Source organism: Phalacrocorax aristotelis, chromosome 1, assembly GCF_949628215.1.
Source record: "Phalacrocorax aristotelis chromosome 1, bGulAri2.1, whole genome shotgun sequence".
In the NCBI taxonomy this organism is placed as follows: domain Eukaryota; kingdom Metazoa; phylum Chordata; class Aves; order Suliformes; family Phalacrocoracidae; genus Phalacrocorax; species Phalacrocorax aristotelis.
In genome coordinates this window covers 8,731,373-8,757,256 of record NC_134276.1, presented here as the reverse complement: position 1 = coordinate 8,757,256, position 25,884 = coordinate 8,731,373, and the positions used below count along the sequence as shown (strand labels likewise).

General features: G+C 44.2%; 1 protein-coding gene across 2 annotated transcripts in view; it reads left to right on the top strand.

Moving 5' to 3' along the window:
* Positions 1-25,884, top strand: part of ME3 (malic enzyme 3) — a 131,432-nt gene that overhangs the window by 64,238 nt on the left and 41,310 nt on the right. For both annotated transcript variants that reach the window (XM_075080814.1, XM_075080806.1), the window contains exons 2-4: positions 4,145-4,278; positions 5,827-5,976; positions 25,152-25,227. In XM_075080814.1, coding sequence (XP_074936915.1) covers positions 4,145-4,278; positions 5,827-5,976; positions 25,152-25,227 — 360 coding nt within the window. The remainder of the gene's footprint in view (positions 1-4,144; positions 4,279-5,826; positions 5,977-25,151; positions 25,228-25,884) is intronic.

Here is a 25,884-nt window from a genome sequence, read left to right as displayed (position 1 = left end):
GTTAAGCACCGAGCAGAGTTGTGCCCAAGGTGTGCACGAATGTTCCCCCCAGCCCAAGTTATGCAGACAAACTGCTCTACAACCCCACGCTCCCTATTGACCCTATTCAATCTTATTAATTATTACATTAATTCCCAATACCACTTCAAGAGATTTCCCAGCACACTGCTGAACACTTTTCAGCCTGGTGAATTCCTCCCACAAAGGGAGAAAAAAAGCCCAGCAGGACTGAAGGGCAAGTGCCCGAATAGAAGTGCTTCACCGTTGTGGCAGCTGAAATTCCATCACAGCTCTCACGCTGCCCTGGCTAAAGGGAAGCCAGATGCTCCTGGCCATGCTGGGTCATAGGAGATGTCATTCAGGCAGAGCCCAACCCACTGGAAAAAAAGGGGATTTACTAGTGGGCATGCAGACTGATGTTTCTGTAAAACATCGTGGTATTATTTTGAATAGAAATCAGCTGAAATACAGACATTTTTTCTTGTGTTGGGTGTGTGATCATTTGATGAAATATTGCAACTTTTCACTATTTTAGTGGGTGGAAAATAACTGAAAGGCCTTTTTTCCTCAAGAAGTTTTTTAGTGGTTGGAGGCAGTGATGCCTTGGATACTGCATTTCTGCCTGTTCTATCCCTTTCTCTTTTAGAAGAGTAACCACCAGTGGTTTACTTTTCTTTTGCTGAGCTTCATTTCTGTTCCAGGGCTCAGGTCTTGGACCCTGATCAGCCAACCCATGATGTGACTCTCTCTAGACAAGCAAGTGGAGTATTTAGTGCCAGATACTTCCATCTTCCATTTTTCTATTCTCCATGTTCAAAGGTCGAAGGAAGTAAATGATTTGAAATTGTATCTTTTTTTTCATTCATTGCAGATAAACTTTCACATTTGCAGTAGCTGTATTTCCCCTGCCATGATACAATATTGTCAGCATGTAAGCCAAATGCTGACCCAAGCTGATGTCCAGTGTTGATCTTGGTCTAGTATTTCAGAAGTCTCCAGTCCGGAGAATACAGATGGTTGCAATTTTTCTGATGAAAATGTGTCAGGTTTTTTTTTAAATTCAGAAATGATAACTCACAAAAACTCAAACTTTATCTTGCACAAACATAGCAGTTCTGCTGTGAAACTCATTTGGGGGAAGGCTTCTCGGGTCCAGGAAGGAAATCTGGGTCAGAAATGTCAGGCACTTCAGGAGAACCAGCCAAGTCCTTGGTACAACCTTCACCAACAGCCGCAGAGACCTTGGTGGTGTTTCTGGGTTTGACAGCAAAATCTTGACCTCCTGCCTCCCGGGCAACTGCTGACTCCTCGTCTGCTGGCTGGAAGAGGAATGATTTCTCTTAGATGTGTTCTTGTATCAAAGATTTGGGAAATACTTGGCTCTATCCTGATACAGAACAGAAAAAAATCTATGAAAATGCTTGTGGGATAAAGATTGTTTTCTTCTCAGTTGTCCTGGATAACTTTTCTGAAATATATGAAGACTTTTTAAAAAAAATTTTCACTAGTGCACAATTTAGTAATAAAAGAGGTGTCACGCTAGGTACGAAGCATGGATCTGGCAAACAGGAGAATCAGTTTCAGTCCTTTCCTCTATCCCATCACAGGTTACTTGGTATCGCTGCCAGTTTGACAAACTTTCACCAGCAGCCGCGCCACTTACAAGTGAGCGGCTCTTCCAGCGGTCCGATCCCGTGGCTGTATGTCCTCAGGGGCTGTGCCCAGGTTTGCCAGCGTCTGCAGAGCCATCTACGGTGTATCCTCAGCCAGGGGAGCTGCTCTGAGCTCAAATGACCTGGTTATTTTTAATCCAGGTACTTCCTCTCGCTGATTAACCATGTGACTGCACACATGCTTGTCCTGGCACAACCGTTGGGATGGCACGGGGACAGGAACAAGCAACAGGAGGTGAGGGAAGGCTGCCAAAACATCAAGATATGTCCTCAGTTTTTTCTTGTGCAACATTAATAACAGTTATTTGTCATAGAAAAACACTAAATCCGTGGATGAAAATAGCAGTTTAACAGGTATGTAGTCATAAAGCTGCTCATTAAGATTTTTTCAAGCATTTGTCTGTGTGCTTGAATAGATGTAGTCCAATAATTACTGATTTTGAATATTTTACTGCCAGCTGTTCATCAAGATATGAATCAGTTGGTTAGTTATGGGTGAAGTTTTCATTAGGATTTAAGCTCCTTACACGCTTCTGAAAATGTTTTCTTCCATCCTGCTGTCTAATCTGCTATCAGCATAGCAGAAATCCCATTAATTAAGGACTAAAACCTTTTATAATCTTCTTCCCAGACTGCAGAATGCATTTACCGTTGCTGTTCATCGGGCTGAGTCCAGTGCAGGGTGCTGCTGGCTGTCTGGAGCATCAGCCCCTGCATGCATGGGAGCGGGACATGCTCAGGCTTCTGCCTAGGAAGGATGAAATTTGCCCCGTAAGGGCAGGGATATCACACCCAAGCTAGCATTTGAGCTTCAGCTGTGGGCCAGTGTCAGCTGCTTAATAATACTTGTGCCACTCTGTGTGCTCCTTGAATAAAAAAAAAGGTTTGACACTGAGAAAGCATCCTACATGTCAAGTCTGTCTTCTGCGCTGCTAATATGCCATTAATACACATTGTGTCTGGTGGAAAACTAGAAGATAACTGAAGTTGATGAGTTGATGCTGTGATGACTTGATGAGTTGGGTGTACTATCGGGTATCCACATCTAAACCTGATACATGGTTCGTAAAGGATTGTGAGAGCTGGGCTATCAGGAAGGCCATTGAAACTTCTAGGCCTGAGCTAATTAAGTAATGTAAGAGCATAAAGTAAATAACCCTTAAGGATGTATGCACTATAAGGTTTTATACACTGTAGAGACCAACCAAATTCAAATGGCAGAAGAGTGTGAATCATCAAAGCCTGGCTGGCACGAGGCACTGCTGATCCAGAAGCTGTCGGGTCTGGGTGGTCTGAGCCCCACGTTCCCTGCAGCTGAGGACTGCCTTCAGGGCCTTGGGGGCTGCATGCTCTTCCTTGCTTTCCTCTTGGATTTAGAATCATAGAATCATAGAATGGTTTAGGCTGGAAGGGACAATTAGAGGCTATCTAGTCCAACCCCCCTGCAGGGACATCTTTGGAAGTGTTAGGGAAGACCACTCCACTCACTGGTGGACAGGAAGCTCAACATGAGCGAACAGTGTCCTGCTGTGGCCAAGAAGGCCAACAGGATGCTGGGTTGCATCAAAAAGGCCATCACCAGCAGAGATAAAGAAGTCATTTTCCCGCTCTACTCAGCGCTTGTCAGGCCACACCTGGAGTACTGTGTACAGTTCTGGTCCCCGCTATACAAAAAGGATGTGGACAGGCTGGTGGAAGGGGTCCAGAGAAGGGCCACCAAGATGACCAAAGGACTGGGAAGCTGCCATGCAAGGATAGGCTAGGAGAGCTGGGTTTGTTCAGCCTTGAGAAAAGGAGGCTCAGAGGGGATCTCATCACCGTGTACCAGTACTTAAGGGGCAGCTACAAAGAAGATGGAGACTCCCTTTTTACAAGGAGTCCCATGGAGAGGACATGGGGGGATGGACACAAATTGCTCTTGGGAAGATTCCAATTGGACACGAGAGGGAAATTTTTCAGAGTGAGGACAGTCACCCATTGGAATAATCTCCCCAGGGAAGTGGTTGATTCAGCCACGTTGGACACCTTCAAGAGTCATCTGGACAGGGTGCTGGGCCATCTCGTCTAGACTATGCTCTTCCTAGAAAGGTTGGACTAGATGATCCCTGAGGTCCCTTCCAACCTGGGATTCTGTGATCCTGTGATCTTCAACTAGATCAGGTTGCTCAGAGCCCCGTCCAACCTGACCTTGAGTGTTTCGAGGGATGTGGCCCCCAACACATCTCTGGGCAACCCATTCCAGTGATTCACCACCCTCATAGTAAAAAGATTTTTCCTTATATCCAGTCTAAATCCACCCTCCTCTAGTTTAAAACCATCACCCCTTGTCCTGTTGCAATAGGCATTGCTAAAGAGATTGCCCCCATCTTTACTATAGTCCCCCTTTAAGGGAGGACTTCCTATATAGGAAGATATCCTATCTAGTAGTGTGTATCATGCCATTTGAACATGCCTTCCTCTTTTCTTCCCAGGGAATGGCTTTTACACTTGAAGAGAGGCTGCAGCTGGGAATTCATGGCCTCCTTCCTCCTTGCTTCTTGAGCCAAGACGTCCAAGTCCTCCGTGTTATGAAAAACTACGAGAACAAATCTAATGATCTAGACAAGTATGTAAACACCATCTTATTTCCTTCTCCCTTTAATTTTCAGTTCTTTAAAGCCCCTGGGAAGACTTGAGGATCCTGCTTCAAGGCACACAGGTTTCCTTCAGAGTAATTTTTTTCCTCCTGTCCGTACTCTCCAGCACCAGGAGTGTTTATTCTGGCCAGTGTGCTGTCGCCCCAGTTAGATACTGCCCCAGTACCAAAATAGCAGTGGCACTGCTTTTTTCTACCTCCACATTGCTGGAGAGCTCTGGTATTAGCCTGGCAATTCACTGTACTTTGGGTACAAGTACACAATGAAAAGGCAGGCCCTGCTGCAGAGCACTGGAGTAGAGTGAATACGTGTAGTCCATGTACCTGTCTGTATGCTCATTAATACATTCACTGAAATACTGGCTGGAATAACAGAAAGAACCTGCCAACTGGTAAGAAAAAAATAAAAAGCAGAAGCAATGACGTGTGATGACTAATCTTTCTGTTCCTGAGCTTGCTTTGTGTCCAGTATTGTTCATCAGGGTTATGGATGGAAGATGGTGTTTGACTCCTGTCATAACAGACGGTAGGGTTTGCATCTCTGTCTGCCTCAGCTGTTATCGATCTGGGGACTGAGGCAGCAGGACCCTTCCCCTGCTGAGCAATTCCATTGCATTGTTTTTTCTGTGTCACAAATGCACGTGTCAATCTTGCAAATTGTATATTGTGGGCAGCATGTGATGCCTTTTTGAAGCCATGCTGCAAGGCTGGGTGCTGAACACAAAAGGGAGTTCATCATTAGGTTCATACAAGTTTCTCAGACAGAAAATCATGCGCAATCTCTCTTTACTTTTTGAGTTTTTCATTTTTCTGGCTTCAGTCTGACAAATTCAATCTTAGCCAATGAAGCATTTTCAAGAAAGAAAAATCTTAGGACAAATGTAACATATTCGAAGTCACTAGGTGGTCATATAAACCCAGTGATGCACGTGTAAGTCTGGACAACACTAAGAATACTCAGTTGATTTAACATTTTAATTTTCTGAATTAATATTTTTGGATTTTTTTTTTTTCAAATATGGGATTTAACTATCCTGTGTTTAGTGATTAAATGATTGAGGAAGTGGGACAATGGAGAGAGAGGTTTTGTGGAAATATTTTAAGAAAGACCATGCTTTGAAATATGCATAACAGTATTTGCATATATGCATATTTTATCTTATAGATTGCATTACAGACTTTGGTAATAAAGATGATGTCCTGCTCTGTCCCAGGTAGCCCTGAAGCCAACTTTTGACCCTTTCCATTGCATTTACTTCTAATGCAAATTCCAAAATTCTCAGCGTACGCGCGTGGGTCTGACTTCCAGCTCTACCGAGTCTTTATGAGCTGTCGGTGAGGATGGGGGAGCCGCTCAGGTCCTCTGGGAAATTTTGCTCAAAGTATCTGCTCGCGATGCAGCACGGAGGAGTGTCAGGGCTTGGGAGAACTGAGCACGTACTGAGCGAGCCAGCTACTGCTTTTTATGAAACTGCCAATATCCATAAATACCGATTTATATTTTATTTTACTTTTAAGGTATATTGTTCTTATGACATTACAAGACAGGAACGAGAAGCTTTTTTATCGAGTGCTGACCTCCGACATCGAGAGATTCATGCCCATCGTTTACACCCCAACGGTTGGCCTCGCTTGTCAGCAGTATGGTTTGGCTTTCAGGAGACCACGGTGAGTGAAAAGACTGTTCTTGCCCCTTTTTAAAATTTCACGTGAATGTTTCTTTTGTATCGACAGTCCATCTTTATGTGGGTGGCCCGAAACATTTAAAATGGGATCCCTCATTGCAAGATGGACCAGCAAGCAGCTTCGTGTGTGTACATTTGATGATGAGCTGGGGAGTCGAGAACAGCTCTGCCTTCTTCCTATAAACAGTGAACAGAGTGGTTTTGTTCTCAAACAGTACTGTACAGTCTGTGCAACTCAGCTCCAAACGGTTCTCTGAACTTATGGCTGCACCCCTCCCCATCTGCTGTCTCAGGAGCACTGAGTGCCTTCTGCAGTCCTGGCGTTTGAGTAATTGTTGGATTTTGGATACATTGTGCTGATTTCAAACTTTTATATGCATGTCCACACATGACCCCACAAGAAACATTTTCTGAGGAGATGATGCTCTGCATCAGTGCCCTCCTTGCTGTTCAGAACAGTTACTGTGTAAATTCATGCAACATTAAACACTGTGTACCATGTTGGATGGCCCTGCTCTGCATAATTTTTAATGAATAATGTTTAGATAAAGCACTCATTAGCATTCTGAAATACGTTTTAGTCCTAGCCTGAAAATTCAATGGTAAGGTTCTGTTTTCTTTACAAGCTTTTTTTTTTTTCTTTTGTCCTCAAAATGTACCAGTAGGCAGATAAATATTTTAGCTTTTGCTATAGGAATATGCAAAGTAAAGGAATGGAATAAACCATTTTAAGAGCATTTCACAAGCATAAGGTTTAACTGCAGTTTCAGCTGAGAGCAGTGTGATAGGTGGGGAAACTGAGGCAAGTTATACTGACCAACTCAAGGTCACGGGGGGACCCTGAGGCAGACCTCGAAGATGTAAGGGCTGTGTAGACAGATAAAGAATATTATGGATAAGGTTATCTTGCATATGCTTGCATCCTGCTTGTCATCAAAATTTCTAGTAAAGCCACTGTATTCTTTCACATGAGCTACTCCTCAGGATTACTTTTTGGGGTGTGTTTATCCCAGGTAATTGTGTCCTGTTCCCTAATACCCAGCTTCTGGATCTGCTGGGCTATGGCGAAGTCATTCATCTAGTCAAGCCTTGATCATATCCCCTCCTTCTCCTCACTGTGTATGAAGAAACCAGAGGAGGAATTGCTTTTTGTACAGGAAGAGGACACTTCTTCTAGGCAGGGGAAAAGGTAGCCGAGATAAGAGAGCCCAGACTCTGTCCCTGGGTGTCGAGCTGCGAGCACTGTCCAGCAGGGAAGGGCACATTGCTGGTTCTCAGCTAATCAAGACTCACAGCAGGCAATTCCTGCTGCACAGCCACTCTATCTCTGCCTTCAGTCTGCCTTTACCTTGCAAGAAGTTCAAAAAATATTTGGGAGCTTTGCCTCTTTTATTTTCCATCCCTGTTGTTATCCTCGGGAATGCAGGAGTGTCTTTCTCTATCATGGACTCTCTGCAGTTGTTGCTGTTGGAGTATTTCCCTTCCTGTAACTCGCTCCCTTCTCGTTTTCTAAACACACAGTATTTTACCAGTGTGGTAGAAACATCTGCTCTCGTAGTCTGACAGTTTTGCTGTTGAACTTGGGCTTGGAGCTTGGTTCTGGATTCCAGCCCGTGGCTTCCGCAGGAAAGGGCAAACTATCATGCCCTTAGTGCACTGAATTTCCTATGATGGGGAGTTTGTTTCTCTGAAGACGTAGAGTGAATTTCAGCCTACCTCAGATTTGGTTTTAATCAAGGTTGTTTTAGCAGAAGAATCATTTTGTTCCATAAAGAAAATAGCTATTATATCATGTAAAGTGATGAGACTAAAATAAGAAGGATTTTTTTGTAGATCTGACTCGTATTGGCTTGCAGTATATATTCTCTCTCCTGGAGCATATTATCTATATAAGGGTTGTCAAGGATTGGAAGAGGCTGCCCAGGGAAGTGGTTGAGTCACCATCCTTGGAGGGATTTCAAAGACGTGTAGACGTGGCACTTAGGGACATGGTTTAGTGGTGGACTTGGCAGTGTTGGGTTAACGGTTAGACTAGAGGATCTTAAGGGTCTTTTCCAACCTAAATGATTTTATGTACATCAGGAGCTGGCCTGAAAGACACTTAATTCAGGGTCGGATGCTAGCATTTTCTGCTAAAATCATTGGGACCTGCAGATTTGGGGAGTTCAGGAGTTAAGATCTAAGTTTGTATTTCTAGCTCTTCCCATGTTTGTTATCCTAAACTACACTGAGTCTGAAAGGTGGTTCCTCTAACCTAATTGTATTTGTATCAGAAGGTTTTTCAAACAAAATGATGCCCATGTAAATATATTTGTTTTAGTGAGAAAGTAGCACCTAGAACTAGAGAGGATGTCCAAGCCGTTCAGTTTTGCTCTGCTGTAACAACAAGCCTTATCATATAATCCTGTTCATTAACTGATTATGTTTTATTTTAAACCTGCAATAAAGGTGCCCTACATGGCCCATTCCAGTACTTAACTCTCATATAAGTAGAAAGTGGGTTTTCCGTAGTATATAACCTAAATATTCTTCGCCAATGTCATCCTCTCTACAGTAGGCTTTTCAGGGTAGAAAACTGGGATCATTTCAGCCTGGTGGTTTTCTTGCCTGTAGTCCTTGCTGTTCTGTCCAGACTGTCCCACTCTGGAGTCTCCTGTTTGGCTACATTTCTTCTGAAATGAACCACAGAAGAGTGAGCACCGCTTTGCTGTGGAGGACTGACAGCGCCGAGGGGCCTGGAGCAGTTAACTCTTTGCGTTTGCTAGCAGGTCCCAGTGTGCCCTCACCTTTTGTGGCATTATCTGAGTGGTCTGGCTGCTGTGATTCCCTTTGTCATCTTCTCCCTCTGAATCTTTTCTTTAACACAATTACCCCACCAGATATGTGCCACTCCATAATTGTGCTTAGCATTTGTCCTCGCTATGTGTCCTGTTGTGAACTCTGCCCTGTTGGCTTTGGGTCATCTCTCCAGTGGATCAAAGTGTTTCTAAACCTGTCCTCTGGAGTGCCACGCCTCCCAGCCTGACTCTTTGGGCAACAGTCTCTCGCCTCGCTCTCATTCATGGTTTGAATGTTTGCTGCACCAATTAACTTTTCATACAAACTGTCACGTTTAACGCTGTTGATCAGGCATGGGAGATGAGATATCTTGGTTTTAAAACACCACATTGTCCTCCAGCATGGATGGACGTGCACATATAGCACAGCTTATGGCGAGGAGGGAAGTCTACAGAATACTATGTAGTCTTTCTGCAGCCACAGCACCAGCAACTAGTGACCTGCGGACACAATAAACTTCTTCCCTGTGCTGAGGTCTTTCTCAGCCCCATTAGTGCTTGGCTTTATATTTGAAGATTGAGCCTGGAAAGATTCAATCACCATTAACTTGCTTACAAAGCAACTCTTGTACAAGAGCATCTGAAAATAGTCCTACGAGGTCCAGGAGGGCTTCTGTCATCAGAATGCATTTATCAGTGTTCGCATGGCTGCAGGTTTTGTTTGCCAGATACTGTTGTCATAATTGCAGGGCTCAATGCCTCTCTTACCTTTCGTGGTCTCTATGTACAAATTCTTAAGGGTGGGCTTTTTATCTGCACTTCTTTGGGGCTGGCGTCCAGAGCTCTCCTCCCAGGTCAGGGCTCCAGCATCCTCTCTGCCAGCAGATTTATCGGCTCCAAATGGGGCCAGACATCTGCTGTTCTTTCCTTTAAAAAAGCTACACAACCAGCAGTCTTACAACACAGGTTTTCTCTGTTTACCAGTAGAAAAGAGCTACTGAGAAAAAAAAGGCTTGCAAACATGCAACTCTTGGCATGCTCATCTATGATGCCCACAGTCTCCCTCCTCCTGCTGGTGGGCCAGGCAGAGCTCCTGTGCCCCAGCAGGCTCCTGCCTCTTCCCCAAACTCCTACTGCCTTTCTCTTCAGGGGTCACTTTAAATTCTCCAAGCAGGCTTTTCTTTTCCTGTGGTCTCAGACTTTTTCCTATGTGCTGAAAACTCAGGCTTTTAAAACAGCTGCAAGAGAGGTGGAACCATCAAATTATTGAAAATGGTATTGTGGCACTGTCTCCTAAGAGTTCTGAAGTTTTTTTTTGCTGGAAGATATCTATGTTGAATAACATTTTTCCTATCTTGTTTTCCAGACAGCTCCCTGCTGAGTTACCAATATTCGTTTATTAAAAGTCATGCAATAAGCATTCAAATCTTGAAGCCAAAGTACAGTGTCATTTTATATTGTGTATTGTAAGATAAAAAAATAGAAATTATTGTATAATCTGGAAGTACAAGTTGAAGTACCGAGCAGTTTCACCTCTGTGACACTTACGATAAGGACCCTGTCAAAACCTCTTCTCTTTTATGATCAGACAACATTAAATAAGCACAAGAGAAGAGCAACTATCCAAAGAGGAGTCTTCCTAGCCACGGATCCTGTCTGCAGCAGTGGCCAGTAGCAGGCACCTCAGGAGGAGAATTAGGGCCACAAAAACAATCTGAGGGCTGGAGCACCTCTCCTATGAGGCCAGGCTGGGAGAGCTGGGGCTGTTCAGCCTGGAGAAGAGAAGGCTGCAGGGAAGCCTTATTGCGGCCTTCCAGTGCTTAAAGGGGGACTATAAGAAAGATGGGGACAATCTTTCTAGTAAGGCCTGTTGTGACAGGACAAGGGGTGGTGGTTTTAAACTAAAGCAGGGTAGATTTAGACTGGATATAAGGAAAAGAATTTTTACAATGTGGGTGGTGAAACACTGGAACAGGTTGTGCAGAGAGGTTATGGAGGTCCCATCCCTGGAAACATTCAAGAATAAGACTAGGGTAGGCAAATGTGTTCACTTCTCAGGGGCTGCTCAGGTTGTGCTCCTCCACAGTTTGTGGCTCAGGGCCTTGCTGTTGTACTTTTGTTACAAAAAATCTGCTGCCACATTTGTCTTCACAAGTTCTGGAACGATTGTGAGGGGACCTGGATATATTTGCATTGTCAAGGCCAATGTATATTGATGGAAATAGTGTCCTAAGGTGACAAGGCCATGTATAGATGTAATTCCTGATGCTCAAGGGTGGCCCAGACTTAAGGGAGATTTCTTTTAGAATTGTACAGCTTCAGATCCTATGGCTGAAATGCACAGCTTTGCAGCCTGTGTCCTGTGATCCATCCCTGGTTATTCACTCTTCCTTTCCACCACCCTTGTGCCTGCACAGATGTCCACGCACCTGGTTCAGGAATAAATGTGGGTAGATTCAAGCCTTTTTTGGCCAGGCTAGCGGTAATCCAGATAGCCAGTTCACTGCTAACTGCAAAAGGAGTCGTCCTGACATGGTGAAAGGGATGTGAGAAGCAGGAGCAAGCTGCTGAAGGCACGGGGAGGACAGGTTTGCTTATTTTCCAGTGATTACATACTTGTAGCTTCAGGCAAAGGACAGGTACTAAGGAACATGGGCCTTGGAAGCATTTGCTTTTCAAAGCCTGGGGATCCTTCATCCTCATCAGGAATTGGTAGGGGGAAGGAATGAATTGTAACAGAGCAGGGCTTGCAACTTTCTGAGGCACTAAAAGAGGGAAGAAGGAATTTTCATTCTTTTATCTCGTTAATAGAAAGAGTCACTGTTATCTTAGGAAATGCTTCCACCAGCCCTAAAAGCTTTGAAACTGTGATTGAGGGTTCTTTTTGCATTAGAGTGAAGATACAAAGTCCTCTATGAAGACAAGTGCATAGTAGTATCGTGATCTTTTTTCCTTTTTCTTTTTTTTTTTCAATGTAAAATGTACTTAATGAATGTCATGGGGGCCTTTATGCAGCACAGGACAGAATATGTGCAATGCTATTTAAAAGGTATTTTTTAAGCTGGAGGATCTCTTCATTGTGACAGTATCTTTGGAAAGAGACTTTATACTTTTTCACAAAGAGAAAGCAGAAAGGGAACTTATCTCAGAGCATGGTATCGGGGTTTTCTGTCTTCTGTGATAGTGAGGGGTAGTTTATTACAGTGGCATAAGACCACAGTCTCTCGAGGCACTGGGTAATTCATGAGCACACTGGTATTAGAAAGTGTAAAGTTGTCAGCTGCTCTGCAAAAGCTTTTGGCATCCCCTGAGAGCAGGGCTAGAACAGGTTAGTGCATCACCATTGGGGGAAAGCTATGGGGACAGGAAAAACTTGCTTCACTCTCCTTTTCTGGAGACATAAATATCCTTGAGGACTGATTGCAGAACAATGCAGAACATGTTGGGGTGAAACTGAACCTGGAGAATGAAAGCTAACAGGATGCAGATGGTGCGAAAATTGAGTCTGACAGAATAATTATCGTGTCTCTGATGAAAAATGAGAAAGTGAAACATCAGTCAATCTACAGAATTGTCTTGTCAACAAATCTGGCTCTACTGAGGCTTTTTTTTTAATGGTGTTTTGCAGTCTGAGCAGCAGGAGAGAAAGTCACCTGCCATTTCTAGGCACTTTAAGCCCAATCCAAATGGAAATTGGAACAAAGGTCTAAATCCCACAGACTTCTCCCTAACCACAGAATTGTCTGCAAACCCTCTTCTATAAAATGGTGGAGACCAAAAGCAAGTGGGAAGACTGGGTTTTGGATCATTCTCCTAAAAATTATACTTTGAAACCCCTTTAGGCAATCTCTACGTCTTGCAAAAACACTGATTGTCATAACTTCTGTTGCTGCCACCACCCTGGTTCATCCTTCTTCCAGAAGTAGCTGAAGGCAGTGTAAAAGAAGATGAATGTGTTTCATTATCGGCATTTAGATAACATCACCACGAGCAGACTGGTCTTGTAACATACTGAAGGGGGGGATCTGTGGAAAGCATCATGTGGAAAGCATCATGGGGACAGTGTGTAGTCAGGAAGCCCTGAAGATGTTGGTAGGGAATTTAGGTGGGAGATAGTCATAGAATAATTTGGGTTGGAAGGGACCCTTAATGGTCACCCAGTTCAATCCCTCTGCAATGAGCAGGGACATCTTCAACTGACCTTGAATGTTTCCAGGGCTGAGGCATCAACCACCTCTCTGGGCAACCTGTTGCAGTGTTTCACCACCCTCATTGTAAAAAATTTCTTCCTTATATCTAGCCCCAGTTGTGGGGCCATGTTATGGAATGAGGAGGAGAAGACCATAGCAAGAGTAGGTGAGAAGGAAGCTATTAGCACAGAGGGAGCCCAGGGCTGCTGAGAACAGCTCAGCCTGTCTGGAAACTGCTGCCAAGAGGTGACAGAGTGGTTCAAGAGTTCCCACTACTCCCTCCATGCTGACCCCACTTTTTTCAGACAAGTCTCTTCAGCATGTTGTACCCCCATCCTTGTCCCTTCTCTGTTCCCCCTTCAGTTAAGTGGTTCTGGAAATGAGGAGAGGAGCACAGATTGGCTCCTGGGTGTATGGAGAGAAGAGCTGGTGTATCAGCCATTATCTGAGGTACCATGAAGACTGTCTGAGGTACCATGAAGACTGGGGGAATCGGATGGGCACTGTTGGTGGTGTGAGGCTGTACCACAGTTACTACATTGTGATGGGAGTGAAGAAGGACTTAGATCAATTTTTTCATTAGCAAAACAGCCAATGCTCCTCCCTCCAGATATCCAGTCTTCTCTCTCTCTCTCACCCTTAGTTTTCCTGAGCAAAATGTATGTGCTGTGGCTCTAAAAACCAAGAGAAACTTCCATTGGCTTGAGGTAAAATCTCAGGCACACTGAAGCTAACAATAAAGTCTCATATTAATTTATGAAGGTCAGGCTTTCCCCTGCTGGCAGAGGTGACTTAAATCTAAGTCTGTTGAAATTCCCTGGTTTACCAGGAGAAGCTCAAAGGAAGAGGTGGAGTTGACCAAAAGAAAGAGGTTGACCTGGTGAAGGAAATTCAAGAGGATATGTTTTCCTTTAATCGGGCATAAATCTATGCTGCTGCCACACGGAACAACCCCACCTTAAACAAAAAATGCCAAAGACAGGGAGGAGGGAGGAGAATTATTTTGAATACTGAATACCAGGATGTAAATTGGAGGGGAAATAACACTGGCCATCATGAAAACCTCGGACAGCAATATCCATTGGGCTGTGGGACAGCCTCCCATGGACTATTCATCGTGACCTGGGGACATTTTTTATGAGGAACAATCATCCTTTTTATCTGTTTAGTTTTTGGAATATTTATATTAATAAATGATACATTTTCACTATATAATTTATATTGACTTTTATATGTTACTGTGAGGGAACTGTGAGATGCTGTCTCATGTTGCTGTATAACAGCGGTGTCAGAGCTAGCAAGCTAGCACCCTATCTTCTAATAACAGGGCATCCATTTCTGAAAGGGAGGAGAAGTTAATAAGCAGCATAAAGAGCTGTTTTGCATTTGCCAAAGACTTCCTCAACGGGTCAGCACAGAGCGAGGAATTCCATACTGTAATTCTTACCTTCCTTACGTTTTGCTGTGTTTCGGGTTTTGTTTTTGGAGAAGTCTGTGTGCAGGTACACTGTTGAAACATTTTGACAAGGCAAGCCACACTCATATTCAGTACATGTTTATGGAAGACCTGCTGTAAAAGCTGCTGGTATTTTCTGTATTTGCTGCAATTTATGACAAAAGTTAAAATTTCTTATTAGGTGGATTCACTAAGACAGAGTATGCCGGGTTAGATTTAATTAATCTAAAAGGTAATTGCTCTGGTATTGTCAAAATAATATCTCTTTTCTTTGTTAAACTTCATCCTAATTCTGCGTTCATTCCTGAGGCTCCCTGCAGTGCACTTTAAAAGTGAAGGTATGGGTCTTGGAAGAATTTGCACCACACAGGAAGGAAATACAATCAGGGTAGGATGTAATTTAACTTCCCAGGGATTTTTGATCCCACCTTAACCTCTGGGCTATCAAGTAAAACAGAATACATTATGTGCTTAGCAGTGAAAACAGATAAGGGCTCCTTGGTCAACATCACTGAGCAACAGCACTGATTGCCCATCTCAACATGTTTCACTTTGCAACCCTGTAATCTTCCAATTATTGAGATACTGCCAGGATCCAACATATAGGCAGGTTTAAGACTGAGCCTCCAAAAAGGCAGAAAAAAATCAGGGCTGAGTCAGATTTTCCTACGCTTAAAGTTGTTTTTGAACAGAGGGCTTCAATCCCCTTCAGCATGATAAGATTAAGTGCAGCAAAGGATACTGGATTTGGGATATGCCCACACTTGCTGGTTGGTAGAACCCCTGGGTAGTGAGACCTTATGTCTCACCTCAAAGCCGAATCTTTACCCATGTGCATCTGTAAATTTACACATGGGTGGCAGAGTAGTTATGAACAGCCTGGTTTCATCGTCTCCTTCCTAAATATCAGCAAGAAGGGAGCTCTGGGTGCTGAAGGTAAGCAAGAGTCAGACCTCGTGCTGCAGACCTGCTTGGCTCTTACCCAGCCCTTGGCTCCAGGGGCTCAATCCTTACATAGACCTTCTCAGAGGTCCTCTTAAACACCACTAGTGAAACACCACTGCTGAAAAGGACACTGGAAAAATTCCTTTCTGAGGTTTTCGAATACAAGCAGGATTTAACCACTGAATTATGATATGACATGACAGTCCTCTGGTTAAACCAGAGAATACAGCCTGGAGAATCCAGTAGGGACAAGCAGCTCATGACAAGCCAAGAGCAACCTGGGGCTGTTTGCCTCCTCACTTAATCCTAGACTGTGGGTACAGAGATTCACTGGGGAGCTGATGCCAACCCTCTGCATTTTCACATTGCTGCATAATGACCAATAGCGGTAGTTACTCAGCTGCTTTTTCTCCATTGACTCTCCCCTGGAGAGGAAGAAAGGACTATTTATTCTTTAGGCTGTTTCCTGACTAGCAGAACGAACGAATCCAGGATTTCTCCTGATTTCTGTTCACTCTCCCCTAACGTATCCACTTCGTAATAACTTCTCTACCCTTCCACATCCCTTTCACCCCCTCTCCATATCCACCTGAGCTCCACTATAGCCACCCACACCAGCTAGTGCTCCTCCCCTTACATCACCTATTCTTAGGTTAGATGAAGGGGGGTTAGATGAGAGGACAGTGAGGAGAACAGAGAACTGGCTGAACAGCAGAGCTCAGAGGGTCGTGATCAACAGCACAGAGCCTGGATAGAGGCCTGTCACTAGTGGTGCTCCCCAGGGCTCTGTGCTGGGTCCAGTCCTGTTCAACATATTCATCAGTGACCTGGACGAAGGGATAGAGCGTAACCTCAGCCAGTTTGCTGATGATACCCAGCTGGGAGGAGCGGCTGATACACCACAAGGCTGTGCTGCCATCCAGCGAGACCTGGACAGGCTGGAGAGCTGGGCCGAGGGGAACCTCATGAAATTCAACAAGAGCAAGTGCAAGGTCCTGCACCTGGGGAGGAACAACCCCAGGCACCAGTACAGGCTGGGGGCTGAACTACTGGAAAGCAGCTCTGTTGAGAAGGACCTGGGAGTGCTGGGGGACAGCAAGGTGACCCTGAGCCAGCACTGGGCCCTTGTGGCCAAGAAGGCCAACAGTGTCCTGGGGTGCATTAAAAGGAGTGTGGCCAGCAGGTCGAGGGAGGTTATCCTCCCCCTCTACTCTGCCCTAGTGAGACCACATTTGGAGTGCTATGTCCAGTTCTGGGCTCCCCAGTTTCAGAAGGACAGGGAACTGCTCGAGCAAGTCCAGCAGGGAGCTACCAAGATGATCAGGGGGCTGGAGCATCTCCCTTATGAGGAAAGGCTGAGAGACCTGGGTTCGTTCAGCCCGGACAAGAGAAGACTGAGGGGGGATCTCATCAGTGCTTATAAATATCTGCATGGTGGGTGTCAGGACAATGGGACTAGGCTCTTTTCAGCAATGCCCAATGACAGGCCAAGGGACAATGGGCTTAAGCTGGAACACAGGAAGTTCCACCTCAATATAAGAAAAATCTTCTTTCCTGTGCGGGTGCCAGAGCAGTGGCACAGGCTGCCCAGGGAGGCTGTGGGGTCCCTTCCCTGGAGACATTCACACCCCGCCTGGACGCGCTCCTGTGCCCCCTGCTCTGGGTGTGCCTGCTCAAGCAGGGGGTGGGACGGGATGATCTCCAGAGGTCCCTTCCAACCCCTGCCATTCTGTGATTCTGTGATTCTTTAGGGAGCTTCAGGCACAGCTTTCGCTGCTCTGCTCCTGTCTCCTCTGGTTTCCTACCTGTGCATTTTTGATCCTACCCCATAACCATTCCCGTTTTTTCATTTGGTTTCCTCTATAGTCAACCTTTTCCTCCTTTTCTGTGCCTTCTGCTTAGTCCTGCAGCCCAGGAAGGCCCTAATGTTTTGCTAGGCCTGGGCTAGTGAGGGCTTAGTAGGAACTAGGTGTGAAGCAGCACATATTATGTCTAGCTGCAAACTATCTTTTTGGCCAACTGTCAGAATAATTGCCAGAGGAAGGTCTATGTTCCCCTCCCCAGGGTGGTGGGGACATGAACCCCATTATCTTTTCCCTTTATCTCGACAGTGATTTCCATAAAAGGGTGTAGGAACAAACATCTTTGAGACCTTTGCCTTTCTGATAAATTTGCTTGAAATGAACTAGCATGTATGAGAGGACACAGAGTGATTTTATAAACTCCCTTTTCCTGGAAAAAAAAAACCTGCTAAAAATGCTGCTGGGTGTTAATAACTTGGCAGAGAAGGAGATGGATCTGAAAGCTTTGCTCTGGGCTCTGGTCTGAATCTTCCTGCTGTGGCAGGATTTGGACTATGCCAAAGAACTGGGAGGGCGGCAGCTTCCACTGAAGCCTGTATGCATTGCTGTCTGCATTTAGGAGCAATCACTTGCATGTGCTCATTGAATTCTCTCTGTTCCTGATCTTTGGCAGTTTCCTACATCTTAGCTGTTTGCCATCCCTTAGGGTCATGGAGATCTCCCTGTGTGGGTTTGGGCGGTTGGCATGGAGAGTGAATCTTTCGTTATTGTACCTTGGAGTCTGCGTCTTCTGGCTCCCACAATGAATTTTGGTTTTCCTGCCTAAAATATATTATGACAACCTTAAGGACATTTATAACATTAATGCAGTCATTCACCCTATTTGACATTAAATCTCTTAGCATACTTAAATTATAGGATATTGCCTTATAAATCTCTGTATAGATTTATAATCTGTATAGATTTCATTAATAGTTGATTGTGCTTAGTTTCTATTATTTTTTCATCAGTACCTCAGGGTACTGTTCAGCATCCTACAATTTACAAAGGAAATTATCTAAAACAACAAAAAGTCCTTGTCTTTTATTATTAAAAAAATCTGCAAAGATAGCTGATGAATCACCACAGAGATTTTGTCCAATTTGATGATTAATTGCACTGTATTTAGACGAATCAGTGCATGCTGGCACATACTTTCTCTCCAAAGCCTGTAACCCACAGGCATTTATAATCTCAAACTCCTTCAAAAAGCCAAGCAAATTCAAAGTTTATTTTGTTATTCTGAAGCCTCTTATCCTGTTCTGGCAGAGACTTGAACGAAAAAAAGTCAACAATAGGGGTGCAGCTGGTGGAAATGTCTCTAGAGGCTCATATTGCTCAACCTATCAATTTTGTGTATGAGTCTTGAAAGTGTAAATAAATAAAACCAAATGTAGGGCTCTACTGTAACCACATTTTACTGCATCTCTAGCACAGACTGGCCTTTAATCCAGAGCGTGTCCTCCAGCCTGTTCTTCTGGCACAGCAGTGAGTTTTCTGTGGTTGGCATGCAACAAAAGCCAAGGCCACCAGCTGATCCCTCCCTTGCGTGTGTCCCCTTTGCAGCCTTGGACAGCCAAAAAACCTACCAATCATCTGGGCTTGGGCCATAATTCAACCGAACTCCAAAGAGCACAGAGCAGTGTGCAGCAGCAGTCAGCACCTGTGACAAGGAAACTTGTCTTTTTCTTTCCTGAGTGTGAAGATAATTTTTGCAGGTGAACCTCAATGTTACTCTATACAGTCTTGCTCAAGGCTTTCTGAGAGCATCGTGCCTTTGTGTAAGGCAATGTCTGTGGTCACTGCAGGTCACCTTGTGCCGTGCCTGCCAGAGCCCCTTCCCATGCAACCTCACATCTCAGTGTAGGCTCTCCTGACCGTTGTCTCACAACTTTTTCACGCTGTTCAACAGCAGCCTCGTGCAGACTCAGATATTGGCAAAGATCTGGCTCATCTCTTTTGTTTGTTGCTTTTTTTAAGCAATGGCTTCCCATGGATTTCCTACCCCTTCTGAGGGAAGTCCAGGCCCTACTAAGTCAAAACAATCAAGGACTTTTATGTGGGCAGGATTTCATCACCATCAGGTTGTAAGTGGAGATGCTTAATCTTTGTCCTGAGCATTCTTGTTCTGAGAATAAGCCTTTCCTATCCAGATGAAAACATCTAATCATGATGCCTGCCCGTCTGATACAAGTATTGTGAGTGTGTTAATTTACTTAATGCTAACCCACCCGGTAGCCTTTAGCCTCTCCTCGCTTGTGGAGCAAGTTCCCCTCATAGCACCCAGGCTAGAATTTAATAAGTGGAAAGAAAATGAAACAAAAGCCTGAGTTTTGTTGCCATACTCATGGTTTAGTCTTGCAATTCATGGCACGCTGGTACGGCAGCACACCCACAAGGAGCCAGACTCCTTGCAAGCACCCCTCTCATGTTGGACAGCAAGCAGAGTGTAGCTGGAGAATCACGGACCTTAGCTACCGTTTTTATCTGCTTCCCCTCATCAGTCCCTCTCCTCAGGAACAAGTAATTATATAAGGCAAAGACCGGTAGCCCATTAAAGAAGACATCTCTGATGTTTTTTTTTCTGACATCCAATAAACAAGATTGATGGACTGATTGCTGTGCAGAAAGCATGTGGAATTTGCAGTTGAGTGTTTGGTCCTATCTCAGCTAGGAAGGAATATTCACATGAAGCAACCAGTAGGGTCCTTTTGCATTGCACTAGTATACAAGTCAGCGATCCAGCGCCATCGTCTATTCTGCTTTTCTGTGGATTTTGACCAGGATGGTAAAGTCGATGAATATAACTGCTGACTGTTATTCATATATGATAAGCGTAAAGAGGCCATTAATTGTATAGATGTAAACAGGCACTGGAAGTTGTACCAGTGCTACCCAAAACCACAGCACAGAACAAGACTGTAAGAGGAGCACAGCACTGGCCAAAGAGGTTTCACAAGGAGCCTGATAAAGCAAAGGCATTGATTGCATTGGATTTCTGCTTGATTGCATGTCAGAGGCAGCAGTAGGCTAGAAAAGTGGGGCAAGACAACATCAGGAGGGTTGCAAGCGCAGCCACAGAAGCATTGGTAATTGCCAAGGAAAAGCTATCGGGAAAGGGAGGGAGGCTTTTGGGTAGAAGGGAAGCAACGAGAGATTTGGTGGTGTGAGGAAAGAAGTTGCATAATCTTTTTCACTCCCCTCTGAGTTTTGGGAAATGAAGCTTTGCACATTCTCTGTAAATAAACAATAGTGCTTTAGAGACAGCACTCCTGGCTCTGTCATACACTGCTCACAAGGCAGCATTGCTAACACAAAGATCAGAAAGGGGAGCACTACTTTGCCTTTTTGAAGAAGTAACTGCTCCTTGAATGAAAGAATTAAAGAATATTTTGGTTTCCTAATACCTGAGACTAAAACTTGTTCCTTCCCAAATGTCTAATGGAAATGAATGTTATTCTAAAAAGCCATTACCAGTGTCTGGCATTGCTTCCTCTGGGCATCAGATATGTCCTATCTCCCTTGATCCTGAACTCTTTCTAAAATGAGCCTTGCAGTTCTGGGATTGTCTTCATTATGGTTCTTTCAAAATGCTGTCAGGATGGCCAAGATCTAACCAGTACTGAGCACTGCAGCAGGATCCTTCCTATGGCTCAGACGGTAAGCTGTGCAGCTTTATAACTCCTGCAGCATTTCCATGAACTCAGCCAGAACAAAATCAGAAAGGAAAAGAAAATGTCCCTGGCTTAGGGATGAGAAAAGGTCCTGTGTGGTGTAGGTGAACATATCCAGCCCCTTTGGCAGATTCTGCAATGGTGATCTGCAGTCTGCTGGATCCTGCAGTCCAGTTCGGGCAGCTGGAGTTGACTTGCTGAAATCCAGATAGAAATGCTGTCTCAGTGACAAATTAAGAAGTTACAACACTCCTCGAAGTTTCCTGGAACCTTACAGATGTGCTCAGTGGAACAATAAAATCTAGTCTGACTTCCACCTTAACTAAAGGCAGCTGTAGTGAAACCTGTGATGTTAATGGGCTGAACAGGAGACTGAAGCTCTGAATCCCTAATGAATGCAGGTTGGAGCACTCCCCACTCTGAATTACCCCCACAAAAGTAACAACAGCTCTCTGAAGGTTACTGTTTAGCCAGAAATAGTGGTAGAGTGTGTACATTCTGGCTTGACATTGCTGGGGCAGTTAATTTTTACTAAGCTTTATTTCTTGTATTTTTACACCCATGCATGTGTGTTTGGCTTCCAGCTAACTGTGTGCATAGCTGCTTCTCTGTGGGGGATAAAGAGAGACAGTGACTAAGCCTGTGTAGAATAGCAGGGTCCTCGGCACAGGTCAGTCTTCTGGTCTGGAAAACCAGGATGTGTGTCGCCCCACGCAGTGCCCATGTTACGTGACTTGATCAAGATGACTTAGGTTTTTAGCATCTTCGTTTAATTGAATTATTTTTACTGAGTCCCAGGGGGATGATGTTTTTGTTTCCCTGAAGAAATTTATCAAATGTAATCCCAAGAGAGGTGGAGAAGGCACGATGATAAAGGCAGCGTCTGTTGCATTCCCTCTTCAGAATGCTTAGGCTGCATCTTTTCCTCAGAAAGTTCAAGTTATTTGGTTTTATTGCTGCTTGGATGATTCTTATTTACTACTGGTCCACTTAGACCAGCCCGTCACTCTCGGTATTCAGAGGTCTGCCTTGCTGTCCTCAAAGGCACAAGTGCGCTTTTGCTCCTGTTGCTGCTCCTATAAGCTGTGTACCCTTGAGAGAAACCCAGCTGCTACTCTTCTTTGTTGAGTCATCAGCAAACCTTTTGCTGAGTTCAGTTTGCGGAGCTTGTCTGTTCCTTCTGCCTGCCTTGCAGAGGGGAATTTAGGGAAAATTAACCCTCTGCCAATTTTAGGCTTCTTATTTCAACAAGTGAGTTGGCCAGCTCACCTCTGTGGGTAACCGTTATCATCACAGGAGAGAGCACAACACTCCTGGGGACCATTCAAAATGATGACTTACTTGTGACCCCCGAGTCAAAAGCCTGACGTGTGTCTGTTTCCCTTTACATCTTAAAAACACAGCGAATCCACTGAACTGCCTGTCAGAGTTGGTCGTTTCATACTCGGTCTGCAAAGGGACTTCCAGCTCACCACTACCAGGATCCTCTTCTGATTGCTTGAACACCTGATGGAGTCGACAATGCCTGGACCAGGTTCAGAAACGTGCTGCAGGCATTGGAAACTTTTGTGTTTTATTGAAACTGGGCCCTTCGGTCTTGGATTCAGTGTTAGGGGAATATGAAGCTTGCTTAGAAATGTGCCCACTTCCCGATGTGGTTATGTCAGTGTGTCAGGTCACTTTCCCCAGGTGGATCACCATTTCTGCTTCTGAAGGTTTCCCTTCCAAAGCTGGTAATGGCATTACTGTGTTAATTGTTAGTCTAAATAAAGCCATTTGATTTTGCCTGGAGTAAAGTGAGGAGCAATTTTTCACCTGAATTGCTCCATGCACATGACAGCAGAGATAAGCAGCTAGGACTAGGGATCTGGTCAATGGCATGGCCTGAAGGGATAATAAATGTGTGTCGTAGCCATTTTGTTTTCAGAAAATGATCCATGAAAGTCAGCGTACTCGATGGGAGGGCCTGCTTAACATCAAATAAACATAATATTAAGGAAGGGAATGCAAATTCTGAGAGGAGCGCCTCTCCGTGCTTGGTTCTTCAGTCACCTACTGGCTATCTATGCCAAGCCAGTCCTTCCTCAGGCAAAACATGCCGTGGTGATAGCCATGAGAGCCCTTCTCCCAGTTAACATGGTGAGAGCAGATTTTGGAAGAGCCAGGCTGAACTCTACTGCCAGATCTGGAGCAGGGATTGGAAACCAGCCCATTGCTCTCCTGAGACAATGGTCAGAGTCAGGGGCTCTTCAGAGGCAGTGGGTATCTGCCCTCTCCACTTCGTATGAAACAACTAGCAATTCACCAAGCCACAGGGCCAATGGTGGGTAGACAGTTGGGTTTCAGCTTCTCCTGTGAGCACTGGATGCCTTTCAAAGGTTAAATAGCTGGTAGACTCCCTTCAGCACTGAAGAGATATGAATGTATGAGACACGCAGCTAGACACTTAAATAATAGGTGTCTTTATTACGTATGGAGAATGTTGCATTAAAGCAATAACATTATTTTTAAAAGCATGTCGTAACTTGAATTATCTGCAATGACGTTACTATTTTGTGCTTTTAATTCCTGGTTAATAACTGTTTTCTAAACATAGATGGCAGCAGTACAGTACCCCTTTTTTATGAAGATTAACATCTGTGAATATTGCCTTTGTGTTAGGCCATGTGTATGTGATTAGTTCGTTGGTTACTGGGCACAGTTTTAAAGAATTATGCAGAATAAAGGAACCATTCCTTTCCTTTTTTTTTTTTTTGCATTTCTGATCTTTCTGTGTGATTGCAACTTGATCAGTGCTGAAGTCAGCACTTTTATTTTTCTTTTCAAAGTAAAGGGCTTTTTCATTAAGATTCCCACAGTTAACTGTGGGAAGATATCTGCCACCCTAGAAGAGTCTTGTGGGAGAAGTCCTTGCTGTGGAGAGTAGCCCATTTATGTTTGATTATTCTTCACTCATATGGACTTACAGTGGAGGTTGTTTTCAGCCTGCTCTAAAAATGAGACTTTTTCTATCTAATATTCCACATTAGAACCCCAAACCATGAGCTGATCTGTATTTACTGGGGCTGAGCAACAGTAGAGAGATGTAAGCAGCAAAAATGCGTTTCTCCATTGCTCCAGCTGATACTAATCACCAGTACAACTCCTGCTTTTGTGGGCAGATAACAAGGCAAGGAAAACGGGTGCCTCCATCTGCCAGGAGGAGTCATTGAGTTAGAGCCCTTGATTTGTGCTCATTAGAGAGCACTGTGAGAACATAAGCAGTTTCCCCGAGACAGATATGGAGGAGGTTGGGTTTTTGCGGTTAGTGCTGCCTAGAAGGATCTTCAAAAAATCCCAAAAAATCTGAGCAGAGATCAGTCAATGGGAAAAATACTATCCTGGGTATTGGAAGAATCCCTGCTAGGAATGCTATTTTTGGTAACGACAGCAAAGAGGAGAAAAATAAGACACAGGTCTAAAACATGTTTCAAGAATACTGTCTTCCAGTTTAATTTTATTAAAAAGAAAGCATTTTTGTTTAAACCTTAAAGACCTTTGTGTTGAGAAGTGATTAGCCTTTGTACAATCAGGTAGGCTATTGTCCATGCAAGTACTTCATACTGAGGTTTCATCCAAACATTTAATTTTCTGTTTCACTTCTCATAATTTTTGGTGTTTTTTATTTGGCAAATGGCTGAGTTCAGATATTCAGGGGGAAAACAGTGTTACAAGGGCAGATTTGGCTTAAACAAAGCAAATTCCATGGCAAATATTGATTTAATTGCACCCAGTTGGAGGTCTGTTGACTAGAGAGGGGACCAAAAATGTCTGGCTCTGCAATAGCCATCCACATCATTGACACTGGTGGCTGGGTGAGAAGGATCACGCTTGAACTGCCAGCAATAAGCTCTCCGGGAAAGAATGTGTAACAAGACTTAAGGTAAAACCATCAGCCTCCCCTGCATTTATCAGAATTATTTTAACTAGAAAGCTCTTCTGCACTAAAGCAGAGTTTGCTCCCCGAATCAAAGATGTTTCACAAGGGTGAAATGTGCAGCACCAGTGGCTGTTGACTGAAGTTGCCATTAAAGATCCTGAGCCTTGGGGGTTTGAAAAGAGAGCTAAACTTGTTATTAGCAGTCCCCTGAGGTCTCATTTCCATGGCAGTGAATAGACTGGTTTTGTGCTCAATAGCTCATTTCCATGCATTTTCAAGTTTCACCTGTTTTTTTTTTTATCTTGGAGCTATTAATTTTATGACAAGGCTTCTTTCTCTTCTTTTTCTGTTCTTAGGGGGTTGTTTATCACCATCCATGACAAAGGCCATATTGCAACAATGCTGAACTCTTGGCCTGAAGAAAATATTAAGGTATGTGACATGTCATGTGCAGACTGGGAAATTACTGGGTGTTAGGTAGAAAATGGGATACTAAATGGAACTGCTTAGCATTATTTACAGAATTGCCTATTTAAAATGACAAGCTAAGAAATATTCCCTTCCTCAAAGAATTTCCAGGCTAGTGGCTGGACTTCAGAGACTGTCATGTGTGTTTGTGGTCAAGAACATCTTTATCAAAGGTAGGAGGACCTTGGGCAATAAAAGGATGTGTGTTGAAGAATTCTGTGGCTAACTTGCAACTTGTTAGATCTACCAAAGCTCTTTAAGATACCTCTGTAACTGACTTGCTCATAGGGCTCCTTCCCAGATCCAGTGAGTCATGCAGCATCCAGAACACTGGCAACTCTGCAAATAACGTTTGATATCCAGCAGCTGAAATTATTACTGACACTCCACCCAAAAAGTGATCTTGTGAAGTGTTTTTCACTAGAGCTCGGGGCTGGGCAAGTCCCTGGCATGAAATAAAGTCAACATTTAAGACAGGTCTTGCCAGTCACCTCCTTCCATCTGTCTGCAAGTAGATGTGCCTGGGAATTTCCCTGGCTATTGACAGAGCGGTCTGTCCCCTATCAGTTAGATGTTTCTTCTAGGAACAAAGGTTTGGCAGCTGAGAAAATCTTGCAAGTG